Raw genomic sequence first — 17,452 nt, 5'->3', positions numbered from 1 at the left:
TGGGGACCACTGGTCCCCACCATCAGTGTTTCTAATTCAGTAGATATGGGACACAAGAATTAGCATTTCTAACAAGTTTCCAGGTGATGCTGCTGCTGCTGGCCTAATGACCACGCTTTGAGAATATATGTCCTGTAGGCCCTTTAAATGTAGAAGAAGTAGAGGTTTCTTGTTAGTCTGGGGCAAAAATCAAAACCCCCAAACTCCAACAACTTAATACTTGATTCAATCCTGGGACATAAGCTACGACTTTCCCTTAATGGGAAGGGGTACAGCCGGTCTTATTTCAGTAGTAACTGTTTAAATCAGTGACACCCACCTCTCTACATAGAGCATCTGGTGTACCTTTAACCAAGAAGACCTGGAAATGGATCTCAAGGAAACACACTACCTTTCAATAGCAAGGACACGAGTCAGACCTCTGAAAACAAAAACACAGATCTTTGGAGATGAAAACATTTATTTCAACTAAATTTTGTTTCATTAAAAAATTCTATAATGCCATTAAAAAAGAAACAGAAACATTTAACTGCCTTTAAAGATCAAAAAAAAAAAAAAAACCCAACCAACCAACCAACCTCTAAAGGCCAAATAAACACATACATATACATTTCAAATATTTCCACTGTTTTAACAAACCTCAATATTATCCCTGTTGTCATTTCAGTGTCCTGAAATAAGAACCATGACTACTACATAATTATTGGACTAAACATTAACTGTATTATTTCTAAATACAAACTACACTCAATGTATTTGGGTAGTTTGCTGAGTATGTGGTTTTTAAGGCTTGATTCTATGAAATATCTGTTTCTCTCTGGTAGAGTATATATATATATATATATATATATATATATCTGGTAAAGAGTCCAAATACCAGCTATCAGAAGGCATGTATATATATATACATACACATATACATATGCAATTTGAGGGTGGTTATGCCTTATTGAGAGGTCATGAGAGTACACTTAAAATCAGGGCAGTAACTTTAGTAACTTGAACTCAATACACCATAGACACCACCATGAAAAACAGCTAAGGACCTATAGCTCAAATCAAGTACTGCAGGCCCTAGAAGTACTGTGGCTTGTTGATCTACTAATCGGAAAGATCTAGACAAAGTGCAATTAGTGGTCAGAAGTAAACTAACCTGGGCAGGCTCATGAAAGTGAACCTTCCTGATGCATCCTGAGAACACAGGGCATAAACACAGTCAATGGAGGCAATGGTTTTCTATTTTTCTCTATCCTATTTAGATAGGATTTCAATGACGGCTAAACCAAAAGGCTTATGTCAGCAGAGGGTCAATCGCCATGAGAAATCCAGATGAAATCACCACTACATACTCAGGAATTTCAGTTAGCAGCATGGCCTCTCTGAAAATATCACCAAGCTGAATCTAAAACTGCAACAGGAATATCAAGTCAGAGCCATGGACTCTAGAAGCTGATCAATGATCACTCACGTGTCTATCATTATCAAATCCCCATAGAAAGGTAGTTTTCTGAAAGCATTCCTTTCTCTTCCATCTCTTTTAGAAGATATAATGAAATACTGACCTTCATGTATTTTAACCATTTAGCTTGGGGGGTCGGGAGGAGGGGCTCTCCTACATAATGCCTCCTATTGTAATTTCAACTAAAGTGTATTTTTTGTTTTCCCTATTTCGTACTAGTTTAACCAGAGGTCTTTGGCGGGGTTAGTGGATTGTACTTATGTTAAAGAAAGTGGTAAGGCAAAATGGCAACTTCCACAGAGTCTTCAAGTAAACAGAATCCCTGATATAACTGGAAAGGAATACGTAATTTGGGGACAGTAAAAAACATCTATGACAACTTTGTCTTACACCTTAGAAAATGTGCTTTGGCTCTGGAGTCTCTTTAAGGCACGAAACCTGGTAGACAGCTTTTATTGGTGGCCTGTACCTCTGATTTAGATAAGACAAAAATACTATTAACATATAAATAACAATAATTTTGTTAAGAGCCTGAAACCACTGGGTGAAGTTGCAGGAAAAAAATCCAAGTAGACTAACATATTCTATGTGTAAATATCTGCTGCTGGTATAAAAATAAGTAAAATGTAGTTTACACAGTGCAAAAACTATTGGAAAAATGCCTCTGGAACAGACTTGACATCATGGTAGAATCACAGTGCTGTCTCAAAAATCGTTAAGGCTGAGGGCTGTCCACTGGAAGCATTCATAACCACACGGCCATTGTGAGTAATATCTGGATAATTCCTCTTGAAGTACACCTAAAAAAAAAAGGACAGTATAAAAACATGTTTAAAAGTTTTCAAGTCCTCCTCCCTAAGGTAGTGCATTTCTCTGTCCACTTTTCATATGAAGAAATTTTATCACTAGTGAAGACACAATATTAAAAACCAGGGTTGTATTTATTCTATGGAGGAAGTAGCCGCCACTAAAACACTCAGTGGGGCTGGGCTTAATGCCAAACAACCTGTAGATCCACTACAGTTCTGATCATTCTGATCCACAGATATGCTTTATCAGTACATTAAATTGATAAGCAAAATCATCTTACTGACTCAAAGCCTGGAGAAAAATTAAAAACAGGGTGACAAAGAGGCTGGGAAATCTAGCGTCTGCACGAGGCTTTCTCATTTTCACACATAAAATGAGCACAATCGATTTGGATGTTAATATCAGGTTGTAATCCCTATATTTTATAAACTCTGATTGACAAGCATTGAAACGCTGGCGTATATGTATGAAATATCCTGGCGTTTAATTTCTGCTGCAAAGCAGTTATAGGGCCTATAGAAATGTGATCTGTGGATAGTGGGTCCCAAGAATGAAAAGAGAATCAAAAGCTTTAACAATGACTCAACCAAGCAACTTCTCTAAAACGTAAGATGATACCAAATAATACGACAGTTCTTTGCCAGGCCTTTGAGTTCTTGAATTCTACCAATTTCTAGCTGAACTGGAAGAGATACAGGTTTTCTGATAAATGTATAATCAGAACACAAAGGAAATGAAATGCTGTCAAGTTTCTCTGTTCCACAATCATCACTTTTTAGAAGCTGTATCGTATCTTGGTTCCTTGACGGATACACATAACAAAATGAAATAATGTCAAGACTTGTGAGCTCTTATCTTCAAATGTGTTTAGGTGAAAAAGGGCTTCAGAAGTAATTTTTTTCCTCCAAGGAAGAATGTGAAAAGTTTTGTTTAAGTCTTTAAAACAGAAAATGCACCATCTCTCTGGGGCTGACTTGTGTCACGTGCTGGGTCGCCTAGACACAGGACTCTTACAAAACCTCACTCTAAGTCCATTTGTGGATGCTGTCAACAAAGTTATCACAAGAGATAGTGGGTTTCATATTTGAAACAGAAAAGCTCTGAGACACCTACTTTCTTATTAGGTGTACTTTCTTTTTCTCTTATTGCCTGCATACTTGCTAATCTCAAAACCACCCTGCATATGAAATGCTGTATATTAAAATGTCACCTGAGGAGAAAAATAAGAAATTCTCCAAGAATGCTTGGACCCCACTGGGTAAAATCTGCAAGTATCTCCATTATAATGTAAGCATCTAAAAGTAAGGGTCTTGGGGGGCAAACTGCATTTCATCTTCCTCCTCAATTTTTTAAAAAATTTCCATACTTGAGTTGTTATATATTTATGTACGATACTGTTAGTGAAACTAAAAACAGCACTCCCTCAAAGGAAATTAGTTTCAATTTCTAATACGTGATACACCACCCCATCAACTGGTTCTTTTCTCCATACCACTTGTCAATGTCATTTTTTATTAAAAATTTTTATTATTAGCAATTTTTAACTGAAATGGTCATTTCATGGTCTAAAATACTTGAAACTCAGTGAAAACAAGCTTCCTGTGTGCATAACCTCCTTGATTTGATCGTTCTCTCATCTGTTACCCTGGTGGAGCCCACACTCTGACAGGAGAAGTGAGAGAAGGCATCTTTTTCACAAGGTTGGTTTATGAAGGGAGTTGAGATGACTAAATGCTTGTTAGCAGAGTCCGTGTGGATGGGCTGAGCCTAGGATGGAAAAGCTCAGTCTCACCTCTCTCTCCTGGGACCACTGCTGACCCTGGAAAAATCACTTAAGCTCTCTCCGCATCGGCTGCCTGATTTGTGAAATGACACAACGACCTACCTCATATGAACTAATTGATGGCTACAAACTGCCGGATGAAAACACGGTGAGCTAAACGTTGGGTGTGATTACAATGGCCCTGAGAGACATGGCCCCTTAGACCACGGAAAGTAGCAGCATCATCTGGTTTGAACAATGAAAACAAAACATCTAGGAGTCCCTTGGGGAATCTTTTGATTTTATCGTTACAGTAGGGTAGGCTTGCAGTTAATGCACAGTTGAATCAATAAATATAGTAACCCAAGAGGCAGTAATCCAGGGCTTCCCTCATAGCTCATCTGGTAAAGATCCTCCTGCAATGCAGGAGATCCTGGTTCAATTCCTGGGTTTTGAAGATCCCCTGGAGAAGGGAAAGGCTACCCACTCCAATATTCTTGGGCTTCCCTGGTGGCTCAGACAGTAAAGAAGCTGCCTGCACTGCAGGAGACCTGGGTTCGATTCCTGGGTTTTGAAGATCCCCTGGAGAAGGGAAAGGCTACCCACTCCAGTATTCTGATCTGGAGAATTCCATGGACTGTATAGTCCATGGGGTCACAAAGAGTTGGACATGAATGAAGGACTTTCACTTTCAGGAGGCAGAAAGGTAATTAAAAGACTTAACACTTTCTAACCTGTGACTTTGAGAAGTTACTTAGGCCCTTCTGCCTCAATTTCTTGATCTGAGGAAAAATACTACCAGCTCAAAATGGTTTTAATGAAGATTAAAAAGACACAATGCCAAAAAAGTTCAAATTCAGGGCAAGCAAAACGTAAAACCAGTGAGTGTTGGGTTTCTTCAGACTTTTCATGTCCTACTCGGGTTTGGTTCATTAGAGATCCTCCAATGTAGGTTGAAACGTATTTCAACTCTAACTTGTAAACAAAGCTAAAAACTCTCAAATGCATGACTAAAGGTAGCAATGGATGGCTCATAAATGTAGAGTTATGAGTCAAGACTCTGTCCATTCATTCTCACTGAACCACATGGCCCTAGTTTAACCTCATCTTTAAGTCAGATCTAACAATAGCACACGTCCTGGAAGGTGTATTATCAAAGTTATCTGGAGAATTAGAGAGGATTTCTTCTTTTCATTTAACAGAATTTTGGATTTCCTCTCTTATCCTCTCAGAAATCACTCTCAGAAGCAAGGACACTGGAGATTAAAAAGTAAGCCCAATATATGATGAAATAAGGAATTATCTGAAATCACAAATATCTAAATGAACTGCCTTATGCAACTGGATCCAATGGGCTGCAGCCAGCCAGACAGAAGGTACCTAAAGAGAGCAGATCTGAGAAATGATGGGAGAGCAGGTCTCCAACTACCTGGTGAATTCTAAGGTGCCAATGAGGAATCATAGAGAATCGCTATCCTTGCCTAAAGCATGTGAGGTGAGGTCCTAGGACAAGAGAGATTCTGAAATGCAAGCAGAATTATACCTGCCCAACCCTACAGGTTAGAGAAAAATTCAGGCTTAATGGGTATGTACTCTCAGTTTCTCTCTAGCACACACATGCTCCCTGTCTTAATCTGGGTCATGGGGAGTGCTTCTATGTTAAAAGCAGAGGGAATTCCCTTAAGTCTGAAATGATGTACTAGCCACAACTATCCAGCATATCTATGGTTTTAAAATAACAATTAAAGGAATAATAATAAAAAGGTAATACAGTTTGTGAAACAGAAGAAAAAAGGAAAAGGAACAGGATAAGCACACGGTGGATGAAAGAAATGCTCACTGAACAGACAAATACTATGAAAAAAATAATATACTGAAAGAAAATGCAGTAGGATAATTAACCTGTAAACAACAGAGATCTGAGTACAAGAAAACATGCAATAGTAACAAAAGATGAAACATGACCATGTGAAAGAGAAGATAAAGTAGGGAATGGAAAATAGGGGCTCTGTAACAACCTAGAGGGGTGGGATGAGGAGGGGGGGGAGGCTCAAGAGGGAGGAGACCTCCGTACACCTGTGGCTCATTCATGTTGATGTTTTGGAAAAACCAACACAATACTGTAAAGCAACTATCCCTCAATTAAAAATAAGTTTAGAAAAGAGAAAGCAAAAAAAACAAAAAGAAAAACCATAAATACTTTTTAGCCATTAAAAGAATGAGATGAATATACACATAGATAGTAATAATGAAAAAAGGAACAGCTATTATTGTGCTTAAAAACAGGAAGGCCACGTATGCACAAGTTCTTACTGATACACAGAACAAGTCAACAGAATAGTCAAAAATGGTACTGGGGCTCCACCCTGGGGGAGGAGCCCTGTAATGACAGGAAAGGTAGAGTGACTTTTTAATTTATGAAGCGATTTCATAAATAAGATTTTAAAACCTATTATACAATGTAAAGTTTTTAAATTTTATAGCATTAGATATATCATTTCTTTAAAAACTGATTATTAAAAATAAAATTTAATTATTTTCTGATGCTACTCAGAAGAACTGTGGGCACATTTTCTTATTATTGGGAGGTAATGGAGAAGGCAATGGCAAGCCACTCCAGTACTCTTGCCTAGAAAATCGCATGGACAGAGGAGCCTGGTGGGCTGCAGTCCATGGGGTCCCTACTAGTCGGACACGACTGAGCGACTTCACTTTCACACACTGGAGAAGGAAATGGCAACCCACTCCAGTGTTCTTGCCTGGAGAATCCCAGGGACGGTGGAGCCTGGTCGGCTGCCCTCTATGAGGTCGCACAGAGTTGGACACGACTGAAGCGACTTAGCAGCAGCAGCAGCAAGGGTTCAATATACACCTTTTTAAAAAGTGATCCCACTTTTGTATTACAAAACACTCTATATTTTCAAAGCGCTTAAGCATCTGCTCTCTCATCTGATCCCTGTAATAAGGGGAGAAGCCGGCAGGGCTGTAAACCCTGCTCTACACACAGGTGAGGACCTGAGGGCTCAGAGACCTTGGAGTGCACAAGGCCACGTGGCTGCTAAGTGCCAACTCCATCTGCTCAGACTGGTCCAGGTTCCAAAATCTAGGATGTGACGGTTTCATAACTTTTGGGTTGTATCTGGTGATAACACGAATAGATAAAACGAAATTTCTGTTACATACTGGAAACACAGAAACTTCAAAAAACAAAACGAAAAAAACAAGAACAAAAACCCTCAATCAGGTCTGCTTCATCACAGAAGAAAATGAATGACAGGCAATAATCCTTTGTTATGTGATGAACTGGGGCCCCTCCAATTTTACATATTGAAGTCCTAAATCCACCAGTCCCCCAAAATGTCACTTTATTTGGAGACAGGGTCTTTAAAAGGGGTGATTCAGGTATAATGAAGTCATACAGGTGGGTCCTAATCTAACAGACTGTAGTCCTTCTAAGAAGAGGAGAGCAGGACAGAGGCCCACAGAGGGAGGCCATGTGAGGACAGAGAAGACGGCGTCTCCAAACCAAGGAGAGAGACCTCAGAGGAAGCCACCCCTGCCGACACCTTGACCTCAGACTTCCAGCCCCCAGGGCTCTAAGAAATGAGTTTCTGTTAAGTTGCCTACTCTGTGGTTCTCTCTGTGGCAATCTTAGCAAACTAATGCACCACTCAAGTTTATGCAGCTAACAGGTACTTTCTTGACTATTTCATGGATCATCTAAAAGGGTGAATCAGACAGATTCAGCTCGCCTGTACCAACATTTTCAGGTAATCAACAACCAATTCAAGAAAACGTGACTTGGAAGAACCCTTTCGCAGATACTGAGTTTTTATTTCAAATGAATGAATTCTCTTAGAGTGAAAAGCTTGTTGACTCAGGCTAATCCTCCTGGTGTTACAGCTCTGAAGTGTGCATTGATTTCTGTTGCTTTTATATATTAAAAGTTGACAATCTGACAGCCTATTCTCTTACGAGGACCAGGTATATATTCAGAAACGATGTCAAGAAAAGACTCAACTGGGATGGGAATCAGGATATGTATTCATGTCTTTCTGTAGAATGTGAAAGAAAGTGAGATTGCTGGCTTTTTTGTGACGAGATTACACAGGGAATCCCAGAAGGATGATGGAATCTTAGGCAGGAAGTTCGAACTTGGAGACACTCTAGTTGATGAAAGTGTTTCGTGACGTGAAATTTCACGGATAAGAAAATATAGCGCTCCGAATACAGCTTCTCTATATTTGCATACAATGTAAGTAATTAGGAAGAGTTCAGAACACAGTGTCTGTTGTCCCCAAACTCTTTAGCCAGCTTGGTGACCCTGCCCAGGTACTGGTCTTCATTTCCAAGAGGATGAACAAAATAAAACAATGACAGAGAATTTAGTCCACAGTGTGAAGGCATTGTGAATCATGACTTATCCTGACGACAATTTCATCTTCTAGAAGGAAAAGGAAGCATGGGGTGGGGAGGTAGGCGGTGGGGGGTGGGGGGACAAATGGACCTAATTCTAAACACTTAAGAATCAGGAAGAAAGTGACATACCATGGAGGACTTTCCCTTATAGATCAGAAAACAGAAGCGATCCACACATTTCCCTGGTAAATCTTTCTAGACTGATAAACAACATTCCATTCTTTTTCTCCTCCAACGCTCAAATTTCCAGGATATTCCTCAATAGCACTTGCATCACAAATGTGCTGAGCCCTAATCAGAATGAATGGAAAGGGTCTGCAAAATGAAACTGTTCTGTGTTCCCTGAGAATCTGAACCCAGAGTCCCAACGTGTGGCCAGTTCAATCCGAAATCTCACTTGTGTGCGCACATCCCGACTCCTCCCCCACCTCTGCTGTAGATTCTCAGCAGCCTTGTCTTCCACCTCAAAAGTGTTCTCAAGACCTAGTCATGAAGCTTTGTCTCTGGAGGCTTGTAATTGAAAAGGGCACAGAGTGCTTGTTACCAGACCCCTGGTGCCAGAGCATTTGAGGAGTGAACCATGGAGACAAACTTTAATTACAACTCCCCGCAGTGGGCTCACCTGTTTTGCTGTTTCAGTGAGGGCAGCGGCCTCGGCCTTGCCCAGTTGTTGCACCATCTTATAAAATAGGCTGTCTCTATTTTGCAGCAAAACATATGGCTCATCATATTCTTTCAGTCTCCCTGAATCCAAAACCTGTAGATCAGCAGAAAGAAAGCATTAGCACACAATGTTTTGCAGTAACGTATTATAATGCAGACAATATTTCGGAAAGGGGTAGGACAGGGAGAACAGAGAATCTCTTTGGGTGGTAGGACTGGCTGGTGTTTAAACGGTTTGATTACCCTGTTTTACTAGGCAGACAAAGGCCTAACCCGACCTTTTATTATTATAATGTTAAAGGAAGAAAATTAAAGTTTCAGACTATGATTACTTGCACTCGGCATATTATATTTTACCCCATGAGGTTATCATCATTAGTAAGTGCTTTTACCTCTCAGACTCTGAGCTTTGAAGGCTGTTTATACAGATACACAGAGTTGGGAAATTTCTTGATTCAAGAAAATCAAACTCATTCTAGCTACAAAGTAGGTTGATGTCATATAAACTGATGGCAGTGACCTGACAGCTAATTAATTAACTCCAGGTTGGTTTCACAGAATCCGAGCAACATTTGGGGACAAAAAGTAAATGCTTCTGGAATTTTTTTGGGTTCCTGGAATATTTCAGGTGCTGACTTTGGCTGTAGCTTATTGCTCTGAGTGAAAGGCTGGCAAAAAGACCTGCTACCTCAACAGATTTAGCTGAGTTGCTCAGCACAGAAACAAATCTCAAGAAATCCAATTTTCTCTTTGGATGAGACTAAAGAAGCAATTAAGAAACTGAGCTCCAAATTCCAGCGATCACTGCATGCACAGCGTACGAGGACAACCCAATCTGAATTCCCGAGCATCTGAATTTGTTGTCGCAAATTATCTTTCCTTGCTTCTTGTTCTTTCTTCAGCTGCCTGCCTTTCGGGCATTTTATTGCTTATTAATATGCCCACTAATCAGACACTGAAAGGTAGAGGAAGGGACTCTTAACTCTGCCTTTCTGCTTATTAGTGGCTTTGCTTAATGGTTTCAGAGGAAAGGAAGGGTCTGAAGCCATTGGCCTAAATGACGTATCTAGGAAAACAGTTCTGATGTTAAGTGGTACTTAGTTCTTCATTTAGGTCATATTTAGAGTAAATACATCTTTGGAGAATACGCTGAGATGCTAAGCAGGACACAGGTTGTTTTTCCACATCTAGGTATTGCAGTTAACTCTGTCCCAGGGTATTTAATCACAAACATTTTATTAAGTCTCATAAAGGCCATTTTCCTGTTAAACTTTTCTTTACTACTGGGAATCCCTGCTAAGAGCAGGCCTCACAAAAGAGTTCAAAAATAAATGAATCTGTTATGTCTACATAATTATTAAAATGTCCTATAATTTGACATGCCAATTTATATGCCCTGAATGTGTAATTTTACTTAAGTATAGCATTATAGAGCATAACCATTCTTCCTGATGTTGAAGGAAAAAAATGCAATTTTAAAACATAGGTCTCTCTCATTCCAGAGACTAAGTATACATATCACATTACTTCATACAATGAAGAGCTTCACATTCTTCAAAAGCCACAACTTTTAAAAATCACTGCCTCTGAGTTGGTAGAAATGAGTTCTCTGACTATAAAAGCTATATTTTTCCATGGAAATCAGTAATATTAATATTTTTCCAACTTTCTACTTTCTTCAAATTTGAATGAATGCTAAATCTTTCCATTTTCTTTCATATTGTCTAAAACACATGATGCCACTGAGATAGTAGTAGTTCTCAGCACTGCTCAGTATCTAAAACAGGGAAAGGCAGAAAAAACATAATGCTCTCAAAAAGTAATAGGATTAACAAAATAAAACGCAGAAAGATCTATTTGACCCTTAAAAGTATTAGCAATGTAATGATTGTGCATAAGGGCAGGTTTTTGTTTATTTTTGCGTGTGGGTGGTGACAAATCCAAGCAGACATGCAACAACAGTTCCTGGTTTTCAGTTACCAGGAAAACCTTACTAAAACAAGGTTTGAATTGATGAAGAAAAGCAAAGAATATAAAAACCATAACACTGTTTACAAACAGAAGAGGTGGGATCTGAGTTTCTCGGCTCTTGTTTTTGGTCCTACATTGTAGATTTCCAAAAAATTCTCTAACTGCAGACACTGAAAATATTGAACATGGGCAACAATACTGTTAGGCCAATAGTAGATTTTCATATGCCAACTTCGCTCATGTTACCAGGGAGAATCTGGGGTGATCTGAAGACTGGAGTGTGCAAGGATTGGAGGGAAAAGCTGTGCTACTGGCTGAAGACAAAACAGGTCACAAGCAACCAGCTAATCCTAAACAGTACAGGAAGGAGCCTTTAATGTAGAGATAGTGCTGAGTCTTAGAAGAAAGAGGATTTCTCATTTGTCTGTCTTGCTCCACTGTTTTTTGACAGCAGAGAAAGTAAGGAAGATTACATTAGCTGTCATTATGACTCCATCATGTTTAATAAACTTAAAACTGAGAGAACATCTTTGTAAAATAGAATTCTTAGCCTAACACATTAACGGTGCTTAATGAACCAAAACTGGGTAAATCCCTTTGGAGAGTCGACAACATAAACAAAGCTATTAATTGGGTCACAGTTGTTTCCCAACAAGCCTTCTGCTTGATGTACTTACAGTAAACAAAACCATATCCATCCGTCTTTGTGAAGAAGTATTCACCAGTGCAACAAAATGTGATTATTACACCGTAAGCGCTTGTAATTACATGACTTTATGGTGACAACACTGTTGGCTCTGCCCTTCATCAGCATCTGTCACTTCCCCAGCCCCTCCCCGACCAAGGCTGGCCACCCGCTCTCCGGAGCACTGGGCTTTGTAGCAAATTGACTTGTCTTTATGTCCACACTTCCTAGAAAAATTTCCAGGAAGTATTTAAGAATATTTCTGGAAAGGAATGCTTTCTGCAAAGGATACAAGTGGGGGCATCCCTCAGAGAATTACGGGGTTCATTTCTAGAACACCATGAAGATGTGAGTATCACGATAAAGTGAGGCACTCAAATACTCTGGTTGCCCAGGGTGTATAGAAGTTATGTTCACACTACGCGGTAGCCTAGCAAGTCCGCAACAGCATTAAGTCTGCCTTAATTTAAAAACACTTCGTTGCCAAAAGTCTGCTAACCATCGTCGGGGCCTTCACCAAGAGAGACTAATAACATCACAGATCGCCATAACAAATATGATAGTGAAAGCAGTCAATGTGAAAGAGTGCACAGAGCTACCCAAAGGTGACAGAGACATGAAGCAATAAGCACATGCAATTGGAAAATGGACTCGACAGACTTTCTTGGCTTAGGGTTGCCACAGACCATCAATTTGTAAAAACTACAACATCTGCAAAGCACAGTTAAACAAAGTATGCCTATATTTCTAAAGCACACAAGAAAAAAAAACAGTCTCAAAAATGAAAGCTTTGAGAAAAAACACTATTTATCATGTTTCTTTTTTGCCAAATTGAAAAGTTGACTGATAATCCGAAGTTCTAGAACAAAACACAAGGTTCAGACCTGGGGTGGGAGGAGCACAGCGGACAATACCCCACCTCTGAAGCTGCGGTATGCCCATCTCTTAGGTCCCATGAGGTCTAATCCTGCCAGGAGTCAGCAACTGCCCCCAGCTCAGACCAAGTGGCCAAGTTTACATTTCCCCATGGGACCTCCCCGTCACATCACTGATGACCCAACCAGGGAGCCCTAAACGGAAGGTCACCCAACACAGGAGTGGGAAGGGGAGCTCCACAGTGAAGGGCAAAGTCAACCACGGAAAACAAGCCCGGTCATTGCAAAGGTGAGAGGCTTCTAAGAGAATCCTTGCGTTTCCCTTCTCTCTCCGACTTCCCCATTCACCCACAGGCTCAGTCTCCACACCCGGACACCAGCAACGACTCCTCTCTCTTTCCTCAGATCCCACGTTCAATCCATCACACAGTCCACTTGGCTATATGTCCTTCTTGATCCCAAATCCAACTATCTCACCATTTCCACTGCTACCACCTTAGCCTAAGCCACCAATTCTAGAAAGAGAGGGCAAAATTATGAGAGCGATGTCTGGAGATCTAACCTAGATAGTTGCTAACTAACACAATTAGCACAGTGTATCTTTTATTTTTCCATGCCTCCAATTCCTATGTAATAAGATTTCCTAAATTAAATGCTATTTGTTGAAATGCTTCGTTTTTCTCACGAGGCCTTTTCTCAAAGACTCCGCTCAGGAAATCTTGTGAATATTCCAAAAGCTGAGAAATTCTGCAACCTAACCTGACAACCTCTAGGCAGTCTAAATGAAAGGCTAATTTTATGATTAAGGGAACCTAAAAATCCAGAAAAAAAATCTGTGACATAGGGGAAATGACTATGTTCTTGAACGCTGAAATTTGAAGACTTGCCTAGCATTTATTTTTCTAGTTTTTCATCTTAATGAAAAATAACAATTCAAACAAACTTTTAATATGAAAATATGAAATTACTACATATATTATTTAATAGCACATTCTAAAAGTGTGGGTCCATACTGGAGTTACTGTCAAGAATAAGAGGGAAAACTAACTAAGTGGACATTACCATGTTTTACATGGAAAGATACATTGAAAAATGGAACATAAATGGAAATTACACGGGAGAACATCTTACCATTATCCTGTCGCTATCAATAATAGTATTCAATCTGTGTGCTATGGTGAGCACCGTGCAGTGGGCAAATTTCTCACGGATTTTTTTTTGTATTAACTCATCAGTTCTAGAAACAAAGAAGTTGAATTTATTAGTTCAGTAAAGACAGAAAGAGCAGGGTTTTTTTTTTTCTTTTTGCAGCCAGAGGCAGCTGTAAAATAACTTAATGTAGCTTTTTAAAACTGTGTATTCTATAGTATTTTTTCGTTTGGTGAAATTTTAACTGTTTTTGGCATTGTGCTTTGTACCACTTATTAAATAAAAATTTTTAAAAAAATAAGAAAAAAATGAAAAAATTACCACATAATATTTTCATCAGACTTTTAAAAATCAGTACTTTAAGACATCTTGCTCGTCAAAAACTGAGTAGAATAAAAGTCTCTTTAAAAGACTTTTTATAAAACAATATAAAATAGTCTTCCTTAGAAATTTCGTGAAACTATCAGGAGCTGGACTAGAAATCAAGCTCTCTTAGGATGCCTCATAACAACATTAACACATGTTTTGGTTTCTTTCTCTGTTTTCTGAAATTAATGTTATTAAGAGATAAACGTGGACAAAAGAGAGCACGTAGAACATTTCTCAGAAATGTTATTTTTTTTTTCCTTTTACCATATTTAAATTTCACATTCCAATTTCATGAGCCAAAGCTCTGTACCTTGGATCCACATTGGCCGTGGCTTCGTCAATAATCAATATCCGGTTTTTCCTGAGGATAGCCCTGGCAAGGCATACCAGTTGTCTCTGTCCAACACTAAAGTTTGACCCGGATTCTGCTAATTCAGTATCCATTTTACCAGGAAGATCTTCGATGGCTTCCTTCAGCTGCACCTGTGGATACAGAAAGAAGAAGGACATTTTCCTAAAGGAACTACTACTAAAGGGGACAAGCCTCTTAGACATTAGTGCTTAGACATGTCTTACATGTACAGCCAGGTGATGGGGAGAGCTCCTTCATATCAGCAAGGAAGACAGTGGAGTCTGTGAAGGACAGAAAGGTCTCAGTGACCCATCCCTGCCACAGGACACCTACTGCGAACCTCACCTAGGAATTAGTTCAGAAAGTCTCTCAAAAAAATGAAGCTATTTCTCCCAGTGTGATCTAAATGGAATCTTATGGCTGACTCAAGTTTCCCAAACTACATTCTTCAGTGGAGTCAGTACTCTACAGAGAAAAAAAAATTTTTTTAATTCCTGCAGGAAGTATGGTTCTCTAAAGACATAATCCTATGAAGAATTCATTTTGGAATGTCTGAAAATTAAAAAAAAAATTCAAACAATGACTAACTGTACAGCTACATCCCTTAAGCCTATTCAGGGGACTTCTTTCCCAAGTTTAACACTATATTACTAGGCCACTCAAGTCTGTTTAACTTCAATCTAGTGAAAGCTTCATGCTGCTGCTACTGCTGCTAAGTCGCTTCAGTCGTGTCCGACTCTGTGCAACCCCATAGACGGCAGCCCACCAGGCTCCCCCGTCCCTGGGATTCTCCAGACAAGAACACTGGAGTGGGTTGCCATTTCCTTCTCCAATAGTGAAAGCTTCATAGTGAATGAAAATCTTGTGAAATACAAGACACAACATAACATTTTATTTCCCCAGCCTATGGGAGTGGATAGTGTTTAAACTATTGTTATAAGATTAACCAGTATTACAAAATAAAAAAGAGAAAAAAAATTTTGACTGCTAAAGATAATCTGCTTTCAGAAACGAGAATTACTGGCAGGAAATTGTGACACCTCAGAATCAAAATGCTCAGAGTTCAAACCCATCTGTATAAAGGACAGATTTCAGAGCTTGGAAGAATGACACTAAATGACAAAAGGTACAAATCCATAAAAACAATGTGAGCAGTTGGTCACTGGGATTTGTACAACAATGACAAAAATACGATTTTTTTTAAGGAAATAAGTCACACTTTTCTGAAATGAAGAGATCAAGCAATTATTTAGTAACTATTAAGTGCTTACTTTTTAAAAGCAAAAGACTGAGGATAGGGCATATGAGGAATTAAGAACCTCTATGTGATTTAGAAACCTAGAAAGAATTTCTGCCGTAAGTAGCTTAGAATCAATTTTAGAACTGGGGCAAATATACAAAATAATTAGCATTAACATATACAAACTATTAGCACCATAACAGTCAAAATCTTTTTCATGCAAGGGGAAGGAAATTGGGGTCGCTAAGGGTCGGACATGACTGAGCGGCTTCACTTTCACACATTGGAAAAGGAAAAGGCAACCCACTCCAGTGTTCTTGCCTGGAGAATACCAGGGACGGGGTAGCCTGGTGGGCTTCCGTCTATGGGGTCACACAGAGTCGAACATGACTGAAGTGACTTAGCAGCAAGGAAATTCAAGGAAGTGGTGGAAAGTCAAACACAAATAACAGAAAATCCTCTAGAAATGAACCTATCCATATAAAAACTGAGCAAAAGCACCAGACTTCTTCTGTTACCTACATTCATGTTGCAGCATTAAAATGACATGACTCCCAATAAATAATTATTATCACAATCCAAATGTGTGATTTACACTCCTCTTTCACTGGGCTGGAGGAAGCACAAGCTAGAATCAAGATTCCTGGGAGAAATATCAATAACCTCAGATATGCAAATTACACCACCCTTATGGCAGAAAGTAAAGAGGAACTCAAAAGCCTCTTGATGAAAGTGAAAGAGGAGAGTGAAAAAGTTGGCTTAAAGCTCAACATTCAGAAAACTAAGATCATGGCATCTGGTCCCATCACTCATGGCAAACAGATGGGGAAACAGTGGCTGACTTTATGTTTCTGGGCTCCAAAATCACTGCGGATGGTGACTGCAGACATGAAATTAAAAGATGCTTACTCCTTGGAAGGAAAGCTATGACTAACCCAGACAGCATATTAAGGAGCAGAGACATTATTTTGCCAACAAAGGTCCATCTAGTCAAGGCTATGGTTTTCCAGTAGTCATGTATGGATGTGAGAGCTGGACTATAAAGAAAGTTGAGCACCGAAGAATTGATGTTGTGTTGTTGTTGGTGTTGGAGAAGATTCTTGAGAGTCCCTTGGACTGGAAGGAGACCCAACCAGTCCATCCTAAAGGACATCAGTCCTAGGTGTTCACTGAATGGACTGATGTTGAAGCTGAAACTCCAATACTTTGGCCACCTGATGCAGAGAGCTGACTCATTGGAAAAGACCCTGATGCTGGGAAAGATTTAGGGCAGGAGGGGAAGGGGACGACAGAGAATGAGATGGTTGGATGGCATCACAGATTCTATGGACGTGAGTTTGGGTGGATTCCAGGAGTTGGTGATGGACAGGGAGGCCTGGCGTGCCGTGATTCATGGGGTCACAAAGAGTCGGATACAACTGAACGACTGAAATGAACTGAACTGAATTGAACTTTCATCAAGAGGCTCTTTAGTTCTTCATCACTTTCTGCCATAAGGTGGTGTCCTCTGCATATCTGAAGTTATTGATATTTCTCCCAGCAATCTTGATTCCAGCTTGTGCTTCTTCCAGCCCAGCGTTTCTCATGATGTACTCTAAATATAAGTTAAATAAGCAGGATGACAATATATAGCCTTGACATACTCCTTTTCCTATTTGGAACCAGTCTGTTGTTCCATGTTCAGTTCTAACTGTTGCT

At 39.6% G+C, this 17,452-nt stretch overlaps 1 protein-coding gene across 4 annotated transcripts in view; it reads right to left on the bottom strand.

Annotated features, from left to right (window-relative positions):
* Nucleotides 1-442: 442 nt before the first annotated feature.
* The window catches only part of LOC129556455 (ATP binding cassette subfamily C member 4 (PEL blood group)), a 187,185-nt gene continuing 170,175 nt past the window's right edge, over nucleotides 443-17,452 (bottom strand). For all 4 annotated transcript variants that reach the window (XM_055426562.2, XM_055426563.2, XM_055426564.2 and 1 more), the window contains 4 exons: nucleotides 14,473-14,645; nucleotides 13,776-13,881; nucleotides 9,073-9,207; nucleotides 443-2,259 (listed from right to left, as the gene is read on the bottom strand). In XM_055426562.2, the coding sequence (XP_055282537.2) occupies nucleotides 2,152-2,259; nucleotides 9,073-9,207; nucleotides 13,776-13,881; nucleotides 14,473-14,645 (522 nt within the window). In that variant the 3' untranslated portion in view covers nucleotides 443-2,151. The remainder of the gene's footprint in view (nucleotides 2,260-9,072; nucleotides 9,208-13,775; nucleotides 13,882-14,472; nucleotides 14,646-17,452) is intronic.

Source organism: Moschus berezovskii, chromosome 13 (genome assembly GCF_049115385.1).
Source record: "Moschus berezovskii isolate FMDL1 chromosome 13, NW_MosBer_1.0, whole genome shotgun sequence".
Taxonomy (NCBI): domain Eukaryota; kingdom Metazoa; phylum Chordata; class Mammalia; order Artiodactyla; family Moschidae; genus Moschus; species Moschus berezovskii.
Note: the sequence above shows the minus strand (reverse complement) of the source record. Positions and strands in the feature narration are given on the sequence as shown.